The following is a 20,808-nucleotide window of genomic DNA, read 5'->3' as shown; positions in this document are numbered from 1 at the left end:
CACAGAGACCCATAGACTTACAGTGAAGTCCATAGATTCGCACAGAGGCACATCCACACAGAGACCCACAGACTCACACAGACCCATAGACTCCCGCAGAGACCCACAGACTCAAACAGAGACCCATAGACTCCCACAGAGACCCATAGACTCACAGTGAAGTCCAAAGACTCGCACAGAGATACATCCACACATAGACCCATAGACTCACACAGAGACCCATAGACTCCCGCAGAGACCCATAGACTCCCGCAGAGACCCACAGACTCACACAGAGACCCACCCTTCTGCCCTCTCTCACACCGCACGCGTTGCCAAAGTGGCGAGCTGCCCTGGAGAGATTTGTGCTGTGACTGTTTAATTGTTTTACTGTCAGGATGAGTGCAGGCATGGCACCGCGGGTCAAATATTAACTGCAAGCCAAACACTGGAAGTATGGGGAAGGATATCCCACCAGCCATGCGCATTTCATAAATGCATCGATACTATTAAAGATTTGATAATTCAGTGGGAAGCAAAATATGCTCTGGTTCATAAACTACAAAGGGATTACACTGGTTAACACACTTTTTTTGGCATAAGGTTATCCAACGGTTTCAAGGTAATTTTGGGGTGCTGATTCCAAATATGGCATAAATTTTTGTCTATCACATCAGGTTTTTGAGATATCAAATATTGCATTTTCAATAAAAACTGCAGAAGAAAAATATTAAATAAATGTGGATATCTACATGAAATGATATTATAAACACACTACCCTAAAAATACAGCACCATATTTTAACACTAAAGCAGTCACTGACTCGCAACAACTTGCAATCATAAGTGACAGAGTTAATTTCGGGTAAAATCAATGAAAATGGGGTATGCCGATAGCATAAAAATGAGATGTGATAGAGCAAATCGGAGATCAGATTTGGAATCAGCACCCTGAAATTAGTCTAGAACAGCTGCAAAAGTCCAGGCCAGAATTTGTTTTTGTTGACCAGTGTTATTGATCAGTTTACTGAGCAAGACTGGTTGAGTGATGACAATGTCAAAGTGGCTGGGACGTTGAATTATCCACGTGCGCGTTTTAATTTGGGCATCAGATGGGGGCGCAGTGGGTAGCGCACTGCGCTTCGACCGCGGCGACATGAGTTCGGATCCCGACCTCACGGCTGGGGTGGCCCTTTGCAAAATCCCGCAGTGGCGATTTGTGGTGAAGTATGGTCAAACATTCTAGATTTGAAGTTTTTGTGACTGCAAGGATCCATACTCGTTGTTTTTTTTTTCTTCGGTAAAGTCACGTAGGTAAAAAAATAATTAAAATGAAAACAAATCAATTAAATGACGACGTTTCGGAAGCTTGTGTTGCCTCCGAAACGTCGTGATTAAATTTATTCGTTTTCATTTTAATTATTTTTTTACCTACGTGACTTTACCGAAAAAACCCCCAAAGAGTATGGTCAAACAACCTCTCATAACCGACGCAGTTTGGGAAGCCCTTCATCCCAGCAGTGGATAGATGATGTAAACAAAATAGCTGATAAAGCTACGGATACGTATGCATGATTATATAAAATTAATAACAACATTGCAACGTAACTTTTAGGTACTAGGCTCCACACATGTTTTCACTTAACAAGTATTCGAGTTGTATCCAGTATGAACACCTGTGTAAATTCACAATCAGCCAAACCATGACACACTCCTTATTCACTGACAAACTTTCTTGGTGTGACTACTTAACGTTGCATCTTTTATTACTGCTTAACATCACACAGCCCTGCCGTGCACTGCCCTCTGGCGGTCACGCTCAGTATCTCATTCGCAGCTGGCGCTGGTTTACAAATCCAGTTATTGGCACTGCAAGTCAGTCAGTTTATACTGGTAGGAACCTCCTGGTTACATCAGCCTACAGGGGATTATTGTGTCCGTCCGTCGTGCAGAGAGGGGCTGGGTGGGGAGGGAGGGGCTGGGTGGGGAGGGAGGGGCTGCTATACTCACAGACTGGTGGAGGCAGGCCGGAACCCAAAACAAAAACAACAACCGCTCACCGATTGGTTTCCGCCCGGACGCCGGGTGAGTGCGACACCCACGTGGCAAGCCACAGGAGGTACTCGGGCGCTGTTGTGTTCCGGCATGGCGGAGTCGGAGTGTCCCCTCTCGGGCTCGAATCGCTTCGAGCAGGGCTCGGCCTTCGTATGCGTCGAGTACCCGGGCGTCGTGAGCAACCCGGACGCGATGCTCGCCACGCTGGGCGGCCTCGAGAGCCTTTCAAAGGTGACGCTGGAGGAGGGGGGGGAGCGTTGCGGCCTGCCCGCCTCAAGCCAGCACGGCTCTGCGCGGCACTTGCTTCTTGCACAACGTCGAGGTCCCTGTCGCCGGCCCCGACGAGACGGCTTCAGCAGTGAGAGTTCATCTTCTTGGTTCTTTCGGTAAGGTCACGTAGAATGGAAATAATAAAATAATAAAAATAAAACATAAAATAATTCTCACGACGTTTCGGCCACAACGCAAGCAGCCGTTGTGGCCGAAACGTCGTGAGAATTATTTGATTTTGTTTTATTTTTTATTATTTTATTATTTCCATTCTACGTGACTTTACCGAAAGAACCAAGAAGATGAATCCCTGCAGTCACGAAAGCTTTAAATCGAAATTCAGCGAGAGTTCGTCTCGTTTTGCAGACTTGCAGTGGTTTTCCTGTACGGTCCATTACCCACAGACCAACTTTGTCCAGAAGGCTGTACCAGTGCCCTTCACTCATTTTCAGAGGGGCACTTGCACCGGGAAGACATCGCTTATGTGTGTGAGGGCCGCCACACATTTGAAACCATTGCGGGTTTTGACAGCAGCACGATGATGGGGGGGGGGGTCTCAATCATTGTGTATTGCGGGGGTCGCGCTAAAGGCCACCAGGGGCCGCTAGAGGCCCGCGGGCCTGACGGTGAAGAACCCTGGACTCGACTAACGTTGCCCACAAACTCTTTTATTGCGTGTGATAAACAACTTCAGGAGCTAATTGCTCATGTCGATGTATGTTTAACTTCTTTCGCACCGCACGTAGCCATGTGCGGAGGTGCGGGAAATCGAGGTTGTGATGCTAGCCATGGCGAGAGGGCTTTAGGAGAAAGTTCGTGTGGTTTTGATATTCTCCATTGAAGGAGCATAGACCTGGGTGAGTTACCATGTGGTTCCATTGTGTGGGTTGCTATGTGGTCCCATAGTTTGGGTTGCTATGTGGTCCCATAGTATGGTGCAGTGAGGTAGGAGCTAGGTCCTCCACCGCGGACGTGACTACCGCAGCAGCAGCAGCAGGATTCCAACTTACGCCGAATTTGTGTCGTGTACAGCAGCAGGAGTAATTTTGCTCTGCAACAACAACAGCAGCAGTGGCGGCGATTGCTCCGAGTTGACGAGGCATTGGCACGGAACGGAAAACCCGAGCTTCCCCCGTCGCCTCCTTAGCCAGATTGGTAACGCAGCAGCCGTGCCGGGAGCTCCGGCACGTTGAACTCTGCAGCGGTTGCCGTGCCCCGCACAGACGTACGCGGAGCCGATGCGCCGCCTGGAGCTCTGCTTCCGCCCCGGGGACCCGTTCTGCCACCCGGTGTGCGGCGACCGCCTCCCCGCCACGGGGCTGCTGATTCGCATCCGGCGTCGCTGCCGGCGCCGGCGGGCGAGGGGGACGACTGCGGGGAACGACGAAGACGGCTCCTCGTCGGCGAGCGCTGCCCCCCCCGAGGAAGTGAAGTACGACAGCGAGGCGCTGGGCATCATCAACACGACCTACAAGTTCCAGGGTAACGACGCGTCGCATTGTCTTTGGCAGTGGCAGCGAACCGGAGGTGGCCGGGTGGTTCGGAGACACTGCTGAGCCTGGTAGCGCTGAGAAAGCCAGTCTGGGTTCGAATCCTGTTTACAGCCACTGCCCGTTTTCTGTTACAGTCTGGGCATCCGGTTGTCCTCATGTTAGCTATGGACATTGCATTTTTTGTGATTCCTTTTAATCCGTCGCCCTTTGTAAAAGCAAGAGGCGCCAGAAAATAGTTAGATACAGGTGCAAGTGAGCTCTGGGAAAGGGAGGGAACCAAGTTGTAGATGGGTGACAAGGGGATTCCAAAAACGTGGAGCAGCAACGCAGAAAGACTTTACCAAACAAGCACTTGCCCCAACAGCCCTTGTAAGCTACACGGTGGAGCATTTTTTGCGTTGTCTGTCCCCGCGGCGCGCAGGCATGGCCGATTTCCAGTACCTGGCGACGCGGTCGGGCCCGGACGGCGCCTGCGTGTCGCTCTACGACCAGGTGCTGCTGCGCAACATGGAGAGCCCCGAGTTTTTCCTGCGCGACGCGCCGCTCTTCCTCCCTCCGCCGATCTTCTCGCGGCTCGACAACCCCATCGATTACTACTACCGCCCGGAGGTGCAGCACAGGTCCGAGGCGCGCTCGCACGCGAGGCGGCCGTGGAGGTCACGAGGGCGTTTGACAACCGTCTAGAGCAGTGTTCTTCACCAATTTTCGGAGGTGGGGCCACTTCCACTGATAAAACATCAGTGTGAGGGCCGCCACACCGCCTGGGGGCCGCACGAAAGGCCACCAGGGCCTGCCAGTGGCCCATGGGCCTTGCAATGAAGAACACTGGCCTAGACGTTGGCGGGCCGTGCGGGCGGGCGCCGTGTTGCACGTTCGGTGGAGGAATGGCCACGGAACTGTGATGCGTGGCAATCTGGTCCCTGTTCTTAGTCAGGCCTCGGATCGGGCTTGGCTCTGCCGGCTCGGAACCACGCTTCACTCGAGCTTACTCCAAGCGTGATTCACAGATGCCGCCGCAACCACCGCAGCTTCCTAAAAATGTTGAAACGGATCGTTCGTCTCGTGATGTGCCGCCGAAATCACGAGCGGGATAAAATTCGACCAAAAATTACCACGACGTTGTTTGCAAACATTTCCAGGGAAGGGTACAAGCATCCCCCGAAGCTGTCGAGCGAGAACCTGATCGGACACGGGCGCGCGCGGCGCCCGCACAATGCCATCTTCATGACCTTCGAGGAGCCCGGTGCGCCCGCACAGCCACTGGACGCTGCCGTGGAGAACTGGCGCAAGCTGAACCTGCAGGCGGGCGAGCGCGACTCGGAGACGGAGCTGAGGAAGGCACGGCACGCGCTCGTCCACCGCTCTCCCCTCCCACTCGTCCACCGCTCTCCCCTCCCACTCGCCCACCGCTCTCCCCACCCACTCGCCCACCGCTCACTCGCCCATCGCTCTCCCCTCTTGCTCACCCACCACTCCCCTCCCACTCGTCCACCGCTCTCCCCTCCCACCGCTCTCCCCACCCACTCGCCCACCGCTCACTCGCCCATCGCTCTCCCCTCTTGCTCACCCACCACTCCCCTCCCGCTCGTCCACTGCTCTCCCCTCGCACTCGCCCACCGCTCTCCCCTTTTGCTCACCCACCACTCCCCTCCAGCTCGTCCACCGCTCTCCCCTCGCACTCGCCCACCGCTCTCCCCTCCCACTCGTTCACCGCTCTCCCCTCACACTCGCCCACCGCTCTCCCCTCCCACTCGCCCACCGCTCACTCGCCCACCGCTCTCCCCTCTTGCTCACCCACCACTCCCCTCCCGCTCGTCCACCGCTCTCCCCTCGCACTCGCCCACCGCTCTTCTCAATTATTCAAGAAATTCTAACAGTAATTGATTTCTTGAGTAATCTGTAGAGCTATCTATCGCCTGAGTAATTGTTAGAGAAGTGTGATGAGGGGCCACCGGCTCTGAGCGAGGGGCTTGTTGTGCAGCTGTTCCAGGAGAGGCCAGTGTGGTCTAAGAACGCGATCAAGGCAAAGCTCAACCTGCACCCAGAGAAGCTCAAGGTTCTGCTGCCGACTGTCGCCTACTACACGGTGAGGAGGCGTCACCCCACCCAGTCTCCTGGCCCCGCCCCACGATCTTTCTGGCCCTGCCCCTCGGCCTCCTAGCCCCACTTCAGGTCTCCTGGCCCCGCCCCACTTCAAATCTTGTGTTCGGTAACTTCAGTTATATACCTTTCTGTTTCGGTCTCGGTCGAAAGTGTTGTTAAACTTTCGGTTTCGGCCGAAAATAAAATTTTTACTTTCGGTCTGAAATTCAGTTTCGGTCGGCCTCTACTCCAATGTGTTTTCGGCTTGTCCTGGGAGCCGCTTTGGTTCCAGGAGCTGCCACGGAGTGGAGCGAAACGTCGAACCTCGTGCCGAGCGTTGTTCGGCACGACCCGGAAACGCTTCCAGGCAGAGTAAACGGCACCACCAGCAGCAGCTGGCCCTGTGCTGCGATTTCTGCGCCCGCCTTGGTTTCACCGCTCGCTCCCCGTGCGTCCCCCGCTTCGCCGTGTGCCGCGGCACCAGCTCACCGGGCCGTGGCGGAGCCTGTGGGTGCTGTTCGGCTTCGATCCCCGCAAGGACGCCTCCTCCAAGGTTTACCAGATGCTGGACTTCCGCCTGCGCTGTGGCATCAAATACGGCGAGTGGCGGCGCATGCACACACAGGACAAAGCCCCCCCTCCCCGTGTAGCCTTAACAAACTGTTGGGGCAAGTGCTGCTAGCAAGCAGCTATGAAGGCTGGCACCGGCGCACGAGGGGGTGGGTGGCCAGAACCACACCCGGCCGCCTTTGTCTCCCCAGTGGCGATGTTTACCCACCACACTAGGTATTCATTTTAGGTCCAAGACCGGTTCCGATGTCGCACATCTTAGCAGATGCTTCCACAGAGTACTTTTTCACTCTTGTCTTGATAAATTGGCCACAGACATAGCAAAATGCGTCTGCTGGATGCTTGCAGCCTCTTGATGCCATCTTATAAAAATGCAGATATGTATCCACTTAGGCAGCTAGAACTAAAGTGAACTGGTGGGCTTAAGGTCCCTGTACTTATACCATTTATATTACTGGTAAGTTCTAGAATGCTCTAGAAGTTACTCCAAGTTTACTCAGCACTGAATCTATCTGGGATGTGGAAAATAGGTACATTTTAAAATATCACTGTCCTGGTCACAAAAGCAAAGTTTGTGGGGAATAATAGACATTTTCTATACTTTTTAGGCATAAGCAATTACGAAATAACACTTACTACCCAGGAACAAAACTTGTGTTACAAAGTGTATTCATCACCGATGTTGGTCTGAGCGGGAATCAAACTCAGGACGCCAGGTTCGTAGAGCAGTGTGCTAACCACTTTGCTACCACACGCACACAAAGATCCCCCGTGTAGCCTTAACAGACTGTTGGGGCAAGTGCTGTTAGCGAGCAGCACTTATGAAGGCCGGTACAGCACACAAGGGGGTGGGCGGCCAACATCACGACCCGGCCGCCTTTGTCTCCCTAGTGGCGATGTTTACACATTGCACCAAGTACTCATTTGAGGCTGAGTCGACCTAACGAAGGCCTAGGACCGGTTCAGATAATCGTCACTGGTGTTGACCTTGTGCGGGAATCGAACTCAGGTCGCTGGGTTCGTAGCGCAGCACGCTAACCGCGACACTACCGCTCCACACACACGTGTACGCACACATTTGCATGCACACATGCACTGGATTGATCATGGTTGAGCGAGAACGGTGTGGACGTGTGTGACGTCTGGCCCCTCTCCTTCCCTCCCACTCTCTCTGCAGGCTTCGTCAACAAAAACCTTCCCGTGAAATCCAAGAGAAGCACCTTCAATTACAGCCTCCCCAACACCATCAGCAAGCCGAGTGCGTAACTCGGCCTCTTCTCCCCCCGGGTGGTTCTAGGCGCTGCGCCGACACCGCTGGGATCCGGTTGCGGGCGGCAGTTTCAATCCCCTTGTCAGCCTCTGAATGAACAGACTTCTCAAGCGAAGCGAGTTGATGGTCTCAGCCCAGAGAACAATGACTGCACAGAATATTTAAAAAAACGTTCTACACTTCATTTAAAACACATTCCTGCGGAGGGAGCTGGTAGGAACGTTGGGTTGCTCGGTCAATGGCGGCGTGGTGTATTCCGCAAATATGGCCAACTGTGAGGGCGGGCACAAGCCGGCGTGAGTAGGTTAAATGTTGAGTTTTATAAGGGCACCACGGGGTGACCAGCCCCTCCCCACCCAGCACCACCCCTCACCCAGCCCCACCCCTCCCATCCCTCACCCAGCCCCACCCCTCCCATATTTTGATGCACGACGGACGGACACAATAATCCCCTGTGGGCTGGTGGAACCAGGTGGTTCCTACCAGTATAAATTCTAGCTCTTTGAGAATTAAAAAAATCGGCAGCTGGAAAAGTGCTGGCCCCCCTTATGCGTGAATCAGGTCACCTGAAGGGATCTTGAAGGTCGCTCAGTCAACCCACGGCACCTGGGTCTGTCCCGTGACGAACTGCCAGCAGCGAGCCTTCCTAACGTCACGTGACCTCTGCACCTAGCCTGGCACAAGTGCTGTGGCGACGTCACCGCCACTTGCCGGCGAATGACAGCTGTTGCTATTGCATTTGACACGAAGTGTCGTGTGTTGACACGCGTGTGTGCGACGGGACGTGTGTGCGGGACGTGTGTGCGGGACGTGTGTGCGTGACGCTGCTCCGTCGCTCAGACCCGCACGCAGCGAACATGCAGCAGCTCACCGACTCCTCCAGCGCGGAGCTGTCCTCTGACGGGCGGACCGCAGCGGCGACTGCCAAGCACAAGCTGGAGGTGACCACCACCACAGCATCCACCAAAGAAAAACATGCCCCATTTAGCCTTAACAGGCGATAAGTGTTGTTAGTGAGTAGCACCGAGGAAGGCTGGTACACGATGTGGGTGGCCAACATCACATACGGTACTCATTTGAGGCTGAGTCGACCTCGGGGAGGCCCGGGACCGATGCAGATAATCGTTCTTACTGGACAGATGGCTGGGCGGCAGGACGAACAGACTGTTAATGTTTTAGCGCTTTTATTTTTTGTTGGAAAACGACAAAAAAAAGCGACTGGGTGAGCGTGGGAAAGTAAATTCTGCTGGGAGTCTCTTGGGCGCTGGCTGGTTGTGGTGCCGGTGGCAGAGGGCCACGTCCTCATAGCCCGGCTGAGTGTCGCCGCTTGTCGTTGCAGGCGACCGCGTTCATCTTCCAGCGGGGCCAGCTGCCGCCGTACCGCCAGATGTTCTACCAGCTGTGCGACCTGCACGTCGACTGGTGAGGCCACCGTGCTCGTTTTTGCAACCGCTCTTTAAACTTGGCCGGGGAGGGTCAGGTACGGTTAAACAACGCATCCAGCAGTGGATAGACGCAAGGAGGTTGTACGAGTGCCTGTTGTGAGGGTATGTACACCAAGCGGTCCCCAACCTTTTTGGCACCAGGGACCGGTTTCGTGGAAAACTATTTTTTCACGAACAGGGGGGGGGGGGGGGTCATCATTGGGTCTTTACCCCTTTTCAAAGAAGCTCTCCAGTGACGTTTATTGTTTACTCATGTTGGCTAGGGGTGATCAGCTTGTGGGCTCGCCACAACTGCGACTGAGAGAAGTGCGGGAAAGAGGTGCGGACGGAAGTGGTAAATAATAAAATGGGCAGGCCACAGACTCACTGCTCACCTCCTGCTGTGCGGCCCGCTTCCTAACAGGCCACGGCCCGGGGGTTGGGGACCCCTGATGTACACCACCCCCCCTCTTGTGTTTCCTGGGAAGCCTCCAGGAGATAGTTCATCGCAACGATGGCAAGGAGACAGTGTGCACGGAGAAGGACGGCTGGTGTCTGCCCAGGACATGCGACCGGCTGCGGAACATCATGTCGAACATTGTGCGCGACCACATCCGCCAGCGGAGTCCCGGTGTGTGTGTGTGCGCCCATGCCATGCGTGTCTTGAGACCTGCATGTCCGAGGCCTGTGTGTGAGCCAAGGATGATGAGAGGTTGTGCTTTCTCCTCTGCTGCCCCCACCGTGAGCTTTTGCGTTATAAATGGACTTTAGTATCCCCCCCCCATCACCTGGCAGTCTGTTCAGTCCCCCCCCCCCATCACCTGGCAGTCTGTTCAGTCCCCCCACCCACCTGTCGACTCCCCATCCCTACTAAAATCCAGGTTCAAGAATGTTTCTCATCCCCTCTTCCTATTACCAGTTCAGCTGCAACGCACCCGATCACGTCGGATCCACAAAAGATAAACAGCTTTAAGCCGGGATGGGCAACCATGTATTAAGTGTGGTAAACTGCCTGCGCCTGTAGGTCTGGTGCTGGACAGCCCACACCGAAGGCACAAGAAGGACTTTGCTTGGCCTGATGAGGGGGAGGAAGAGGATGAAGAGGAAGATGAAGAGGAGGAAGTGATTGGGGAAGAGGAGGCGGTGTCGGAAGCAAGCGAGAACGAGATGGAGACAGAGCTCCTGGACTACCTGTGATGGTCTTTGCACGCACATGGAACTGGGAGCCTCCCCCATGCCCTGATAAATTAAGCAGTAGCCCACGAGCCCCCAGTGGGTGTTCACCACTGCTCTATGCCCCGACAGAGGGCATCTCAACCACATCTGGAATGGGGCTGTAATGGAAAGTTGGGGAAATGTCCGCGCGTGGTGGCTCCGTTATGTCAACCACATCAGCATCTCCAGCTGCCAGTTGTAGGGTGCATCCTGTCTTGGCCAAGTGGGGGCTGCCATATTAAAGGGCCCCCCGAGTAACTGACAAGGGACAGTATCACAATCAATTAGCAGGCCAGTTCACAGCAATGGGTTATGTTGTCAATGTTTTTTTCTGTAATTACTTTCAGGATTGGATTGCCCATTACTAAAAGCCATGGAACAGAATAAGAGCCCCTATCTTGGCAGCAAACCCTGGACAGGCTGCAACTCCCAAGTCTCATCAGCAGAGGTTGCCTGCTGCAGGGTGGCCTCCACATGTAGGGCACAACTCTGGTTGAACCACAACAGGTAGCCGAAAGGGGGAGCACCAGAGGTTGAGGTTTGGTGAAGGGGATTGGTAGGTAGGTTGACAAAGTGGGGAAAGGGGGGGGGGGCAGGAAAAGAGTAATAAGTATAACCCGTAAAAACAAAGTTTTTCACTATAAATCCTTTATATGCATGGCGGCTAGAGTCCTCTCGTCCTCTGGCTTGAGATGGCTGCCACCTATGGGTCAGATGATTGCATTGCACCATTAAGCAATTGGTAATTAAATATAATTTTGTCCTAAAGTGTACAATTTTGGAAACAAATTTTCACGAACATTGTCACGCACAACGAGTCTGTGGAAAATGTCAGCTCGATTGGATCACGGGAAGTGGGTTAACAAACGATCGAAAGATTTGCACGGTCCTAAGCAAGCAAGCGAACTTAATATAAAGGATTTAAAAAGCCTGGTTAACAGCTCCTTGGTCTACCTTGCAGCAGCTCCCTGCCAATGTTGTATCCTGTGCTGGCTGGCTGAATAAAGATGGTTCCTGCTTAAGCATACCTCATGCTGCCCTCTTTTACACTCTTGCAGCACATTCAAAACAGACCGCAAATCCTTGTTAGTGAGAACCCCATGATTGAGGTGAGCAAACATCCATATTTATTACTAACCATACTTACATTGGTGTGCGCAAAAATATAAATCGAGGCAAAAGCAAGCCGGAACACGTATGTTAAACTTGAACAGTCAGTCCGCCAATACGGTCAGCATACGTAAATCCGGGTTGCAACGGATGCCAATCGTCCATCGTGAACTCCACGGTGGCGCATTTGAAGAGACGCTCTTGAATCTCCAGGTAAAACAAAGGAGACGCAGTCCCCGAAAGAAAACCCCCACGGCAATTGGTAGGACGACGTTTCAGAAGACTCTGTCGAACTCTGACTGGATGGCCGCGGGGTTGCGCCCAGCGTTGGCGCCCTGCTGTGGCACCTGCCCGCGACGACGCGGCGGTGCCAGGTACTCGAACATGGAGGTGTTGTGCGCCGACAGCATGGACTTGAGGTCAGAGGGCATGGGGTCGGTCCAGAAAAAGTCGTGGTTGAGGGCGTCGTCGCTGTCCGTGCGGTGCGCCGGGTCGAGGCACAGCAGGCGGTCGATGAGGTCCAGGGCGTATGGGTCCTTCACGTAGGCCTTGAGCCGCTCCTTTACCTTACGCTTCTGGCCCTTGGGCAGCTCAAGCTTCTGGAAGAGTTCGTAGCGGTCGACGCCGGCCCACACCTGACGGAGGACAGATCGCAAGACCGTGGGGGTGGGGGCAGAGTTGAATTCGTTTCTCATGATAGTCGTCGCTTTTCATTCTTTCAGTTTCCAGATGTGGCAGAGTAACTCAGGGGTGAACATTTTGGCACACTAAGCGCAGATACAAATTTTATTTATTGAGTTATTTCAGCAGCCTTGGTGACTGGACTGAAGACCATCAGCTAATGATAGTTCAGGTCCCACAACTCAGGAGAGCGAGATAGGCAATTGTGGGAGTCTCCATACAACAAGTCATTGGTGATTGGTCCGAGACCACCAACTCCACTCGACATGATAATTCGCGGTTTAATCATGTGCAGGTGAAACATTACAGCCCCGATATCCGAACTGTGTCGGCTCAGTGACTGAGCCACTCAGAGCGTTTTGAATCTTCGCGCGTGTACACAAACGCGCAAACACGTGTGGCTGCATGGAACGCACCTCGGGATTGATGGACCCGCACAGCTGGCTGATGAGCGTGAGCTGGTGCTGCTCGGTGTTGCCCTGCATGATGGGGCTTCGAGTCCACATCTCCGCCATGATGCACCCGGCTCCCCACATGTCTATGGGGGGCCCATAGTCTCGCTCTCCTGCAACAAAGAAACGGGACGACGGCTTAAACTCGGTTTTCTTCACAGGTCGGATTTAGTTCATATCGTGCACCGTTTAAAAAAGACTAACGTCAACGCTTACCAGTCGGCGATGATCTGACAAGGATTTTCAAATGCATAGCTGAATAACACCAACACCTTTGCGACTCACCATATCAGTTATGCAGTTACTTTATGTACACGGGTTATGCACACTGCACATGTTAGAGGGATAGTAGATGTTTCGTAGATACAATAAAACCTCATCTATTCACACTCGTGCTGCGAGAGGGTTCCCCTTTGCAACTAGTCGAAAGATAACCCTTGCACATTTGTACGTTCTAAGAGTTGAAACATACATTTGAATGCATGCAGAGATACGCTTGAGAAGACTAACTCAAGCTTTAATGGGTTTTCACAAAAAAAAAATTCCCCAAGATTGACCTGGCTGGGCAGTTTTAGCCCTTTATAATTTTTCTAGCTGACTCGCAAACAGCCAATGGCTGATGTGCATACAGACGAGGTTTTGAACGCATCATGTGCCTCTGTGCTGGAGGCTTTGCTGTGAGCGCAGCGTTACCCAGCAGCAGCTCCGGCGGGCGGTACCACAGCGTCACCACGCGGTTGGTGTAGCGGTTGCTCTGGCCGTTCTTGGCGATGCTGAAGGCTCGCGCCAGCCCAAAGTCGGCCAGTTTGAGTACACCATCGCGTGTAATCAGGATGTTCGCAGCTTTCATGTCTCTGTGCAGGATCTGCACGCAAATATGCCAGGACCTTTTTCCTTACGCCATTCTATAGTCGTATATAGCGGGCAGGCCCGTCCTACAGACGAGGTGATGCGACACTCACCTGACCCCCTCGTCTGACATGCGCCACTCATCTAACACCAGCCACTCACCACGCATCATCACTTGATCCTCATCAACTCAGCCGACTCACCACAATATTGGTAAGACTTCTGAGATTCAACAGCTCCCACTCCACCCCGCACACCCTTCCTCTCCAGTTGCACGCCAACACATTGTGCTATTTGAATTGGAGCTCGGATCATGAGATTAGCCAAATTAAAGGATTATTTCATGAGGATCTCATGCGCATTTAACACACCTTATATATACGCTTTCAAATGACGCATCATCCATTTCAAATTGGTAGGGGGGTGGAGGAGTTATTCGCACAAAGATGCATATAGATTGCGTACCGCTGCAAGATCTGCCTAACCAGAGGCAATTGCATTTACCTGGGTGCTCACCTAATACTAACCACTCTGAAGTGTAATACGGTTAACCATATCTCGAATACTAACACCTCCTGCATTACAAATTGGTCACACGCTTGACACTCGCCATTATTCCATGAAAGAAAATTGAATTTGTGCAATTTACTTTCACAATAAGCCTACGTAAACAAAGTAGTTTTATGCTCATCAACATTTGCACTTAAAAACACTTTCGCTCATGTAACTATGGCCATTGATTAACCTGCTCCACGGTGTGGTACTTTGTAAGCAATTCAGTGGCCAACGGCCCTAAAATTAAAGGATTCTAATACAAGTTGAGTGCACCTTTTTCACAATGGGTCCCTTGAGCCGTTAGTCCGAAACTGGCTCAGCAGTACACCAACCAGGGTTACCATGGTAGCTTTAACAATAATAAAAAATTATGAAATAGGTACCACAGTATATTTGGCAGAATATTGCCTTGGAATAAAATGCGACACGAGACATCTATGGAATACGAGAAAAGACAATGCGTCTCTAAAGCACACAGTATATGCAAAGCACAGTATATTTGGCAGAATATTGCCTTGGAATAAAATGCGACACGAGACATCTATGGAATACGAGAAAAGACAATGCGTCTCTAAAGCACACAGTATATGCAAAGCACAGTATATTTGGCAGAATATTGCCTTGGAATAAAATGCGACACGAGACATCTATGGAATACGAGAAAAGACAATGCGTCTCTAAAGCACACAGTATATGCAAAGCACAGTATATTTGGCAGAATATTGCCTTGGAATAAAATGCGACACGAGACATCTATGGAATACGAGAAAAGACAATGCGTCTCTAAAGCACACAGTATATGCAAAGCACAGTATATTTGGCAGAATATTGCCTTGGAATAAAATGCGACACGAGACATCTATGGAATACGAGAAAAGACAATGCGTCTCTAAAGCACACAGTATATGCAAAGCACAGTATATTTGGCAGAATATTGCCTTGGAATAAAATGCGACACGAGACATCTATGGAATACGAGAAAAGACAATGCGTCTCTAAAGCACACAGTATATGCAAAGCCTTCCACCCACGGTGGTCAAGAGTAGCATTTGTCACCCCCAGTGGTAGTGAACGACCCTCTGGGCTCATCGGCTAAGGGGGTGGGGGGGGTGGTGGGGGCAGGTTGCAAATATGATCGTCCATTTACATACCTTGTTCCTGTGGATGTAGTACAAGCCATTAAGCAATTGCTGCATGACTTTCTTGATTTCCGACAGTGTAAATTTCACATTGGCATTGCTCAAGAGCCCGGCGAGGTCATGCTCGCAGAAATCAAAGACCAAGTAGATGCTTCCCTTGTAGCGGTTGTATTGTGTCGCTGCGTGGAAGAAAATAAACAATTGATTTAGACGCAATATGGGAAGTTCAAACACCATGTAAGAAAAAAAGTGCATTTGCTGATAAATTCAATTAAAATCCCGAGTGCGGTTTTAAAAATAGACTGTGGCAGAAAAATAAAGACAACAGACCTGTTTCTTGCTCACCTTTAGTGCGGCAAATCTCAATGAGGTTAACAACATTTTCATGCTTGAGAAGCTGGAGAATTTTGATCTCCCTTAACGCTGTAATGGGGAACTGAGAGAGGGGACAAGATCGGTGGCTTTAAAAAAAAACAATGGTAACCATGCCCCCTACACCTCCACAATCAGTCACATTCGTCAAAAAGATATTTAATTGGACAAACAACGATGTCCACATTTGACAAAAAACACGCAAGTGTAAAGATGGGATTAGTGCCGAAACTTTGAGTTGAAGTGTGCATCAATTGTGCTTCCACATTCACTAGTTTATAGAAATGAAATGGTTTGGCTTCATTATATCCTGTGCACAACCTTTTGCTTCTGGAGGTCCGAATATAACTTTCAATACGACTGTCGGACAATATCACGTGAACACCCACCTTAGGCATTATCGAATACTAACGAAACAAATGTACAAGACACATTCAGCACAGCAACCCGTCTGTGAAAACGCAGCTCATCAATATTCCTCCAGGACACATAAATATAAACTCCCTAATTTGTTTTTTTAAACAACGGTTTTATTTTAAAGTGCACTAAAAAGTAAATAACTCTATTGGACAACGGGAAGTGAACGACATCTTGATAACAAGAGACATGTGATGCCTGCTTCTTGGGCGACCGCGCCGTTTTTGACCTACCCGAATAAATATTTAGTTAATAAGCCGTACATACAAAATGTTAATTGCTTTAATAGAGCCAATTTTGATACAGGCATGCATCGTCACCGGATCTGAGTCCGTGTGAAAACTTTGGAATTGATTGGACAACAGGAAGTAAGATTACATTTTGATTACAAGATTTGACCACGACAAACATAGGAGTCAAGTAAAGCCGTTGAAAAACACTTGAGTTCACCAAAGTTAGTGAGCACGGCGGGTGTTGCAAAGGCGGACCCGATTCCTCTCTGGTGAACGATTAAGTGCGCGGCCGACCGCTCAAATGCCGTTGTTGGAAGATCGTCTGGCTCATTGGCCGTAGGTTCCACACCGCCCACCTAACACGGACTATACATGAACAACGCAACGCTGGGGCGTGCAAATGGCCTCTTTTCTCGCTCACCCCTTCCTTCTCGTTCTCCATGAGCACTTTCTTCAGAGCCACCTTCTTGCCCGTCACTCTGTGTCGAGCTTTGAACACCTCCCTGCAGAGTGGCACACACACACAGCGCAACAATCACGCACGAGGTCGTTGACATTTCCCGCGCCCTGTATCAGCACGTCCAGTGCATTTGCCATGCAATCTATATAGGTTGACGTTACCATTTACACAGGCAAGCCCCCCCCCCCCCCCCCCACGAAATGTGTTTGCAGGATGGGGGGATATTAGAAAATTTAAACTGGCGGAATCCGATGTGCTCTAAAGCTCTTTTTCACAAATATCCAGTAGAAGCGGGTAAGAACGTTTCAACAGATACAAAACAAAAATGAAAGGAGTGTGAGGTACAAGAAACGTAAACAAATCACTCAACACATACAAATAATACTAAACCACCCTCATCCTATCAGGCAAAGCCCAGAGATATGGTAACTTTCTTTCATAAGCGACCTGGCCACAAATGATAGCCCAACAACAAATTTGGCCTATCATTTGGACATGTATAGCAAATTAGTCTAATAGCAACGCACGTTTCTAAATGGAGGAAATCACTGGGAGGACCCGGAGAAAAGAAAAATCCACGCGATCACGGGGAAAACATTCAAACTCCAAATATAGAGGGAGGCGTCAGGGTCAGGACCGAACCCTCCTGCATACTAGGCGATAGTACACAACGCCATACTCTTACAAATTATGTTACGGCATCTTTAACGTCCATTGTGCAGCAGCAGACGGTGCGTATTTTAATTGCGAACGCATATTTAGCAACACATGGGGGGGAATGCTCAAGAGACGATCGGACGGTGTGGTTAGGCACAGCCCTGATCAAAACCAAAACACGAGGACGTCGACGAGGGAGATGCAGCGATTTAAACCCGGCTCGTGTTCGGGAGGCTAGAGGAGGGGGGGGCATGATTTCTGGCAATCAAAAAACGATATCGGTAAGGGGAGGAAAAAAAACCCAATTCAACGTTCAAAGAGCCGCAATTTGCTCGCGAATACGAGACCGCTCGTCGATAAACGTCGCGAAGCGGTCCTTAACGAGGCCGTAATGCCGCAGACCTCCCCAATCACCGACCCCTTGAGCTTGGCCACACACGGAGATCGTGGGATCGCGATTTCGCGTGCGAGATGGCGACGCCTCGTAAAGGACCTTTTGTCCTGACCCATGCAGCGGATGCACAATGGCCGATGATACCGGCCACGTGGTGGTGGTGGGAGGTTGTTACTGTAATGTACCGGGGCAGCTTGCCGGCAATATAATCGATGGTGGATTATATGGGGGGCGTTAGCACTTCGCGATTCGTCGTGTTTGTTGAAGCTAAATTTACTGTATCAAGCGAGTAAATTTAGCTGTGACGGTCCCACCTGATGATGGAGACTTGTGTTGCCTCTGAAACGTCGTGATTTATTATTTTATTTCTTTTATTTTTATTATTTAATTTTACTTATGTGACTTTACCGAAAAAACCTACGAGTATGAATCCTTGCAGTCGCGAAAGCTTCAAATCTATAAGTGTTTGTTAAACTAAGACATTATCCCACGGCCGATGTTTTTGTCAATCCACCGCTCGATGAGAGCCTTAGCACGCCACGTGGGCTGGAGGTTTTTATTTAAGCTATACTTCACTAGCCTGGTTGGTGCGGATAACATTAATCACGTATTTGTACTTTTGTTTAAATAGCGTCGTTCATGCAAAAGTGCATCTCAACAACGCTGCACAAGACAATATCAATCAAATATGAAAACAATGCCTATCGCAAGAGACATCACGATTTTACATTACATTTAATTGTTAAACCAGCACATGGTTAAGTTATCGTCATGTGTTCACTCGCGTGGCTGTATATGTTTTACAACACAACCCCGGGAGTGAATACGTGTAGTTCACGTACAGTACATTCATTAAGCTACACTGCACTGTTCCTAACTGCCCAGCCATTTTGTCAACGCACCAGGGGCACGCCGCCTTCAACCACGCCGATCACTGCTGGCCCTCATCGTGCTCGCGTTAAACCGTAGCCGTCACCACAGTCACAATACACCACGGGGGAAACAAACAAAAAAACCTCCGAAGTTCGTGACGAAAATTCGCCGCGTTCACAGTCACACACGATGCAATGGCCGCCTCCCCCACCACCCACCACCCAGCTTACCCAAACGTCCCCTGGCCAATCTTCGCCAGCTTCTCATACTTGGACACCTCGTCGCAGTAAGGGAAATCCAGGTTCTCGTAGCGCGCCATTCTCCCACCACGCCGCGTGTGCGAAGAGTTGTTTTGTTGTTGTTGTTCTTCTCTAAGCCTCGATAACCAAACAACGGAGGGAGGAGAACGCGCGCAGCCCGACTCGGCTTCTCTCCCCCTTCTTCCCCGGCCACGAGAAGTGACGTCACCACGCACAGAACGTTATACGTCACCACGCACGGAAATTCGACGTCACCACGCACGGAACGTCATACGTCACTAGCCCCTCCCCTTTTTCCTTCGCGCGCAGTCGTTGCGTGGGTGACGCCATCCCCACTCAGATTGGTCAATGCCGTTTTGACGTCAGTCCGCAAAAGCGAGGTCATGACGTCATACGTAACGAGTAGGCGTGGGGGAGGTGAGCTTGCGCGATGACGTCACGACGCACAGGTCTGCACACCACGTGGTTAATTCACCGCGCCCAAGGCCAGATTGATGCAGCTGGCTTCCAGCGATGCACCTGGAGCTGAGCTGGAGCAGAGAGTCGAGAGCACGGACGATTTGGGGGGGGGGGGGGGGGTACAATTTTAAGTTAAAGGAACGACCTATTTCGAAAGAACCAAGAATATGAACGTCCTATTGTGAAGCGCCATCTGCAAACAAATGTTTACTCCGTTCTATCTCCAAAAGCAAATATTTAGTCCAGTCTATATCGGCTTTCCACGCCAAAGTTATGCAACAACGTTCCTTTAAGAAAGCAAACTCCCTACCGGTTTCCACCTTTTATCTTTCCAGACCTGATTTGCAGTATCTCTCAACATTAACCAAGCGTGCGTATTGATGTACGGTAATTAAGTGTGCATCTAACGCGATGACGTCAGGGCATACGCGTTGAAGTCTTCCAGCTTACGCCGTGACGTCATTTTTCTACAGACATCCTCGTTTCTCGGACGGCGGAGACCACGTGCCGTGCGTGATGACGCAGCCACTCGCGCGTGTGCCGACGCCACTTGCGCGATGACGTCGGACTACTTGCGTGATGACGTCGAATCACTCCGCGCCCGCAGAATTGCGCGAGATTCTCTGACGTAAGGGGCGGAACTATACCGTGCGTGATGACGTCAAGACGCACCTACGCGATGACGCAGCCCCCCCGTACGCGTTGACGAAGCACCGCCACGTGATGCCACCAGGGCCAATCAGGTGGGCGCTGCGCACGGGAGGGAGAGCACTGGTTCAGCCCCGTTGTTCGGGAGTCCGAGGCGGCGTAAGTGGCGCCGCGTTTCCCTTCGGCGCGTGGCCTTTTTTTTCGCGTCGCTCGCGCCGTTGCTTGCGCGCGTTTGTTGCGGTTGTTGGGGCGCGGGGAGGCTGCCGCGCGCGGGGTGAGAGGGGTCGAGGCCGACGTCGGTTTGGCGGGGGCCACAGCGCGCCCGCCATTTTAATCGGCACGGCTCAGCGCAAAGGCGGGTTTTGTCCGTCCCGTTTTCGCGCCGATGTTGATGTGTAATCCTTGTCGTCGTTGGATGACTGGGTGGTTTAATTGTTAGTCGAGGTGGTAGATGGGAGCGCATGATGCCGCGAAGCCGACGCTCGCTGCTATTGGGCGCAGGCCCGCATCTAGGCCAAAGCCTTGCTGTTTGCCTGGTTTTACTGCCGGTTAAGGTACGCCCCAGCCCCGGCTGAGCCGAGAAGGGTGTCCTCGTTCTGACTCCCGTTATCCGGCCCGAGATGTAAACTTAGCGCCCTCTCCACATTTATAATAAAAGAAATTGGTGCTGAGCACAAGCATTCACGCATGCACAGCGTACATCAGTATTTCCTAGCTTGTAATATTTTCATGTATCGGTGTACGTGCTTTGAACATGTGTTATGCCTATATTGCACATTTTAAGTGAGGCCTTCATCCAGCAGTGGATTTATCGTGGCTGATATTTTACTTTATATGTGCACGTACAGTATTTTGTTTGTTGTGCATATGCATTGACGTAATGTTCTGTTTT

General features: G+C 51.3%; 3 protein-coding genes across 12 annotated transcripts in view; 2 read left to right on the top strand and 1 right to left on the bottom strand.

The window, feature by feature from the left end:
• The first annotated feature begins 2,075 nt into the window (after positions 1-2,075).
• Positions 2,076-11,363, top strand: GTF3C5 (general transcription factor IIIC subunit 5). Of its 3 annotated transcripts, none has more exons than XM_078877925.1 (11): positions 2,076-2,264; positions 3,506-3,785; positions 4,218-4,416; positions 4,936-5,134; positions 5,778-5,882; positions 6,363-6,477; positions 7,626-7,706; positions 8,559-8,659; positions 9,058-9,140; positions 9,631-9,773; positions 10,167-11,363. In XM_078877925.1, the coding sequence occupies exons 1-11, from the start codon at positions 2,124-2,126 to the stop codon at positions 10,337-10,339; spliced, it is 1,620 nt and encodes a 539-aa protein (XP_078734051.1). In that variant the 5' UTR covers positions 2,076-2,123; the 3' UTR covers positions 10,340-11,363. The 3 variants fall into 3 exon arrangements, with proteins under 3 accessions (XP_078734051.1, XP_078734052.1, XP_078734053.1); XM_078877926.1 differs by having other exon boundaries at positions 3,527-3,785; positions 10,167-11,362; XM_078877927.1 differs by lacking the exon at positions 10,167-11,363 and having other exon boundaries at positions 9,638-9,773.
• A 98-nt stretch (positions 11,364-11,461) lies between these two features.
• CDK9 (cyclin dependent kinase 9) lies at positions 11,462-19,020 on the bottom strand. 2 transcript variants are annotated; one of them, XM_078877928.1, is made up of 7 exons: positions 18,780-19,020; positions 16,587-16,668; positions 15,474-15,579; positions 15,156-15,322; positions 13,294-13,465; positions 12,565-12,713; positions 11,462-12,102 (listed from the first exon to the last, which is right to left on the bottom strand). In XM_078877928.1, the coding sequence occupies exons 1-7, from the start codon at positions 18,866-18,868 to the stop codon at positions 11,743-11,745; spliced, it is 1,125 nt and encodes a 374-aa protein (XP_078734054.1). In that variant the 5' UTR covers positions 18,869-19,020; the 3' UTR covers positions 11,462-11,742. The 2 variants fall into 2 exon arrangements, with proteins under 2 accessions (XP_078734054.1, XP_078734055.1); XM_078877929.1 differs by having other exon boundaries at positions 15,489-15,579.
• Positions 19,021-20,001: 981 nt separating this feature from the next.
• The window catches only part of LOC144948444 (uncharacterized), a 42,881-nt gene continuing 42,074 nt past the window's right edge, over positions 20,002-20,808 (top strand). For all 7 annotated transcript variants that reach the window (XM_078877918.1, XM_078877917.1, XM_078877919.1 and 4 more), the window contains exon 1: positions 20,002-20,075. The gene's annotated coding sequence lies outside the window, so the exon portion shown is untranslated. The remainder of the gene's footprint in view (positions 20,076-20,808) is intronic.

Source organism: Lampetra fluviatilis, chromosome 49 (genome assembly GCF_964198595.1).
Source record: "Lampetra fluviatilis chromosome 49, kcLamFluv1.1, whole genome shotgun sequence".
NCBI classification, from domain to species: Eukaryota; Metazoa; Chordata; class Hyperoartia; order Petromyzontiformes; family Petromyzontidae; genus Lampetra; species Lampetra fluviatilis.
The sequence above is the reverse complement of the archived record's forward strand: the minus strand, read 5'-3'. Positions and strand labels throughout refer to the sequence as shown.

Coding starts and splice junctions, on each gene's coding strand:
- CDK9 (XM_078877928.1), bottom strand. CDS start 18,868: ATGGCGCGCTACGAGAACCTGGATTTCCCTTACTGCGACGAGGTGTCC. Junction 15,580..16,586: donor TGGAGAACGAGAAGGAAGGG/GTGAGCGAGAAA, acceptor CCCCTCTCTCAG/TTCCCCATTACAGCGTTAAG. Junction 15,323..15,473: donor TAAAGGTGAGCAAGAAACAG/GTCTGTTGTCTT, acceptor TCTTCCACGCAG/CGACACAATACAACCGCTAC.
- GTF3C5 (XM_078877925.1), top strand. CDS start 2,124: ATGGCGGAGTCGGAGTGTCCCCTCTCGGGCTCGAATCGCTTCGAGCAG. Junction 5,883..6,362: donor CGACTGTCGCCTACTACACG/GTGAGGAGGCGT, acceptor CCGCGGCACCAG/CTCACCGGGCCGTGGCGGAG. Junction 9,141..9,630: donor TGCGACCTGCACGTCGACTG/GTGAGGCCACCG, acceptor TTTCCTGGGAAG/CCTCCAGGAGATAGTTCATC.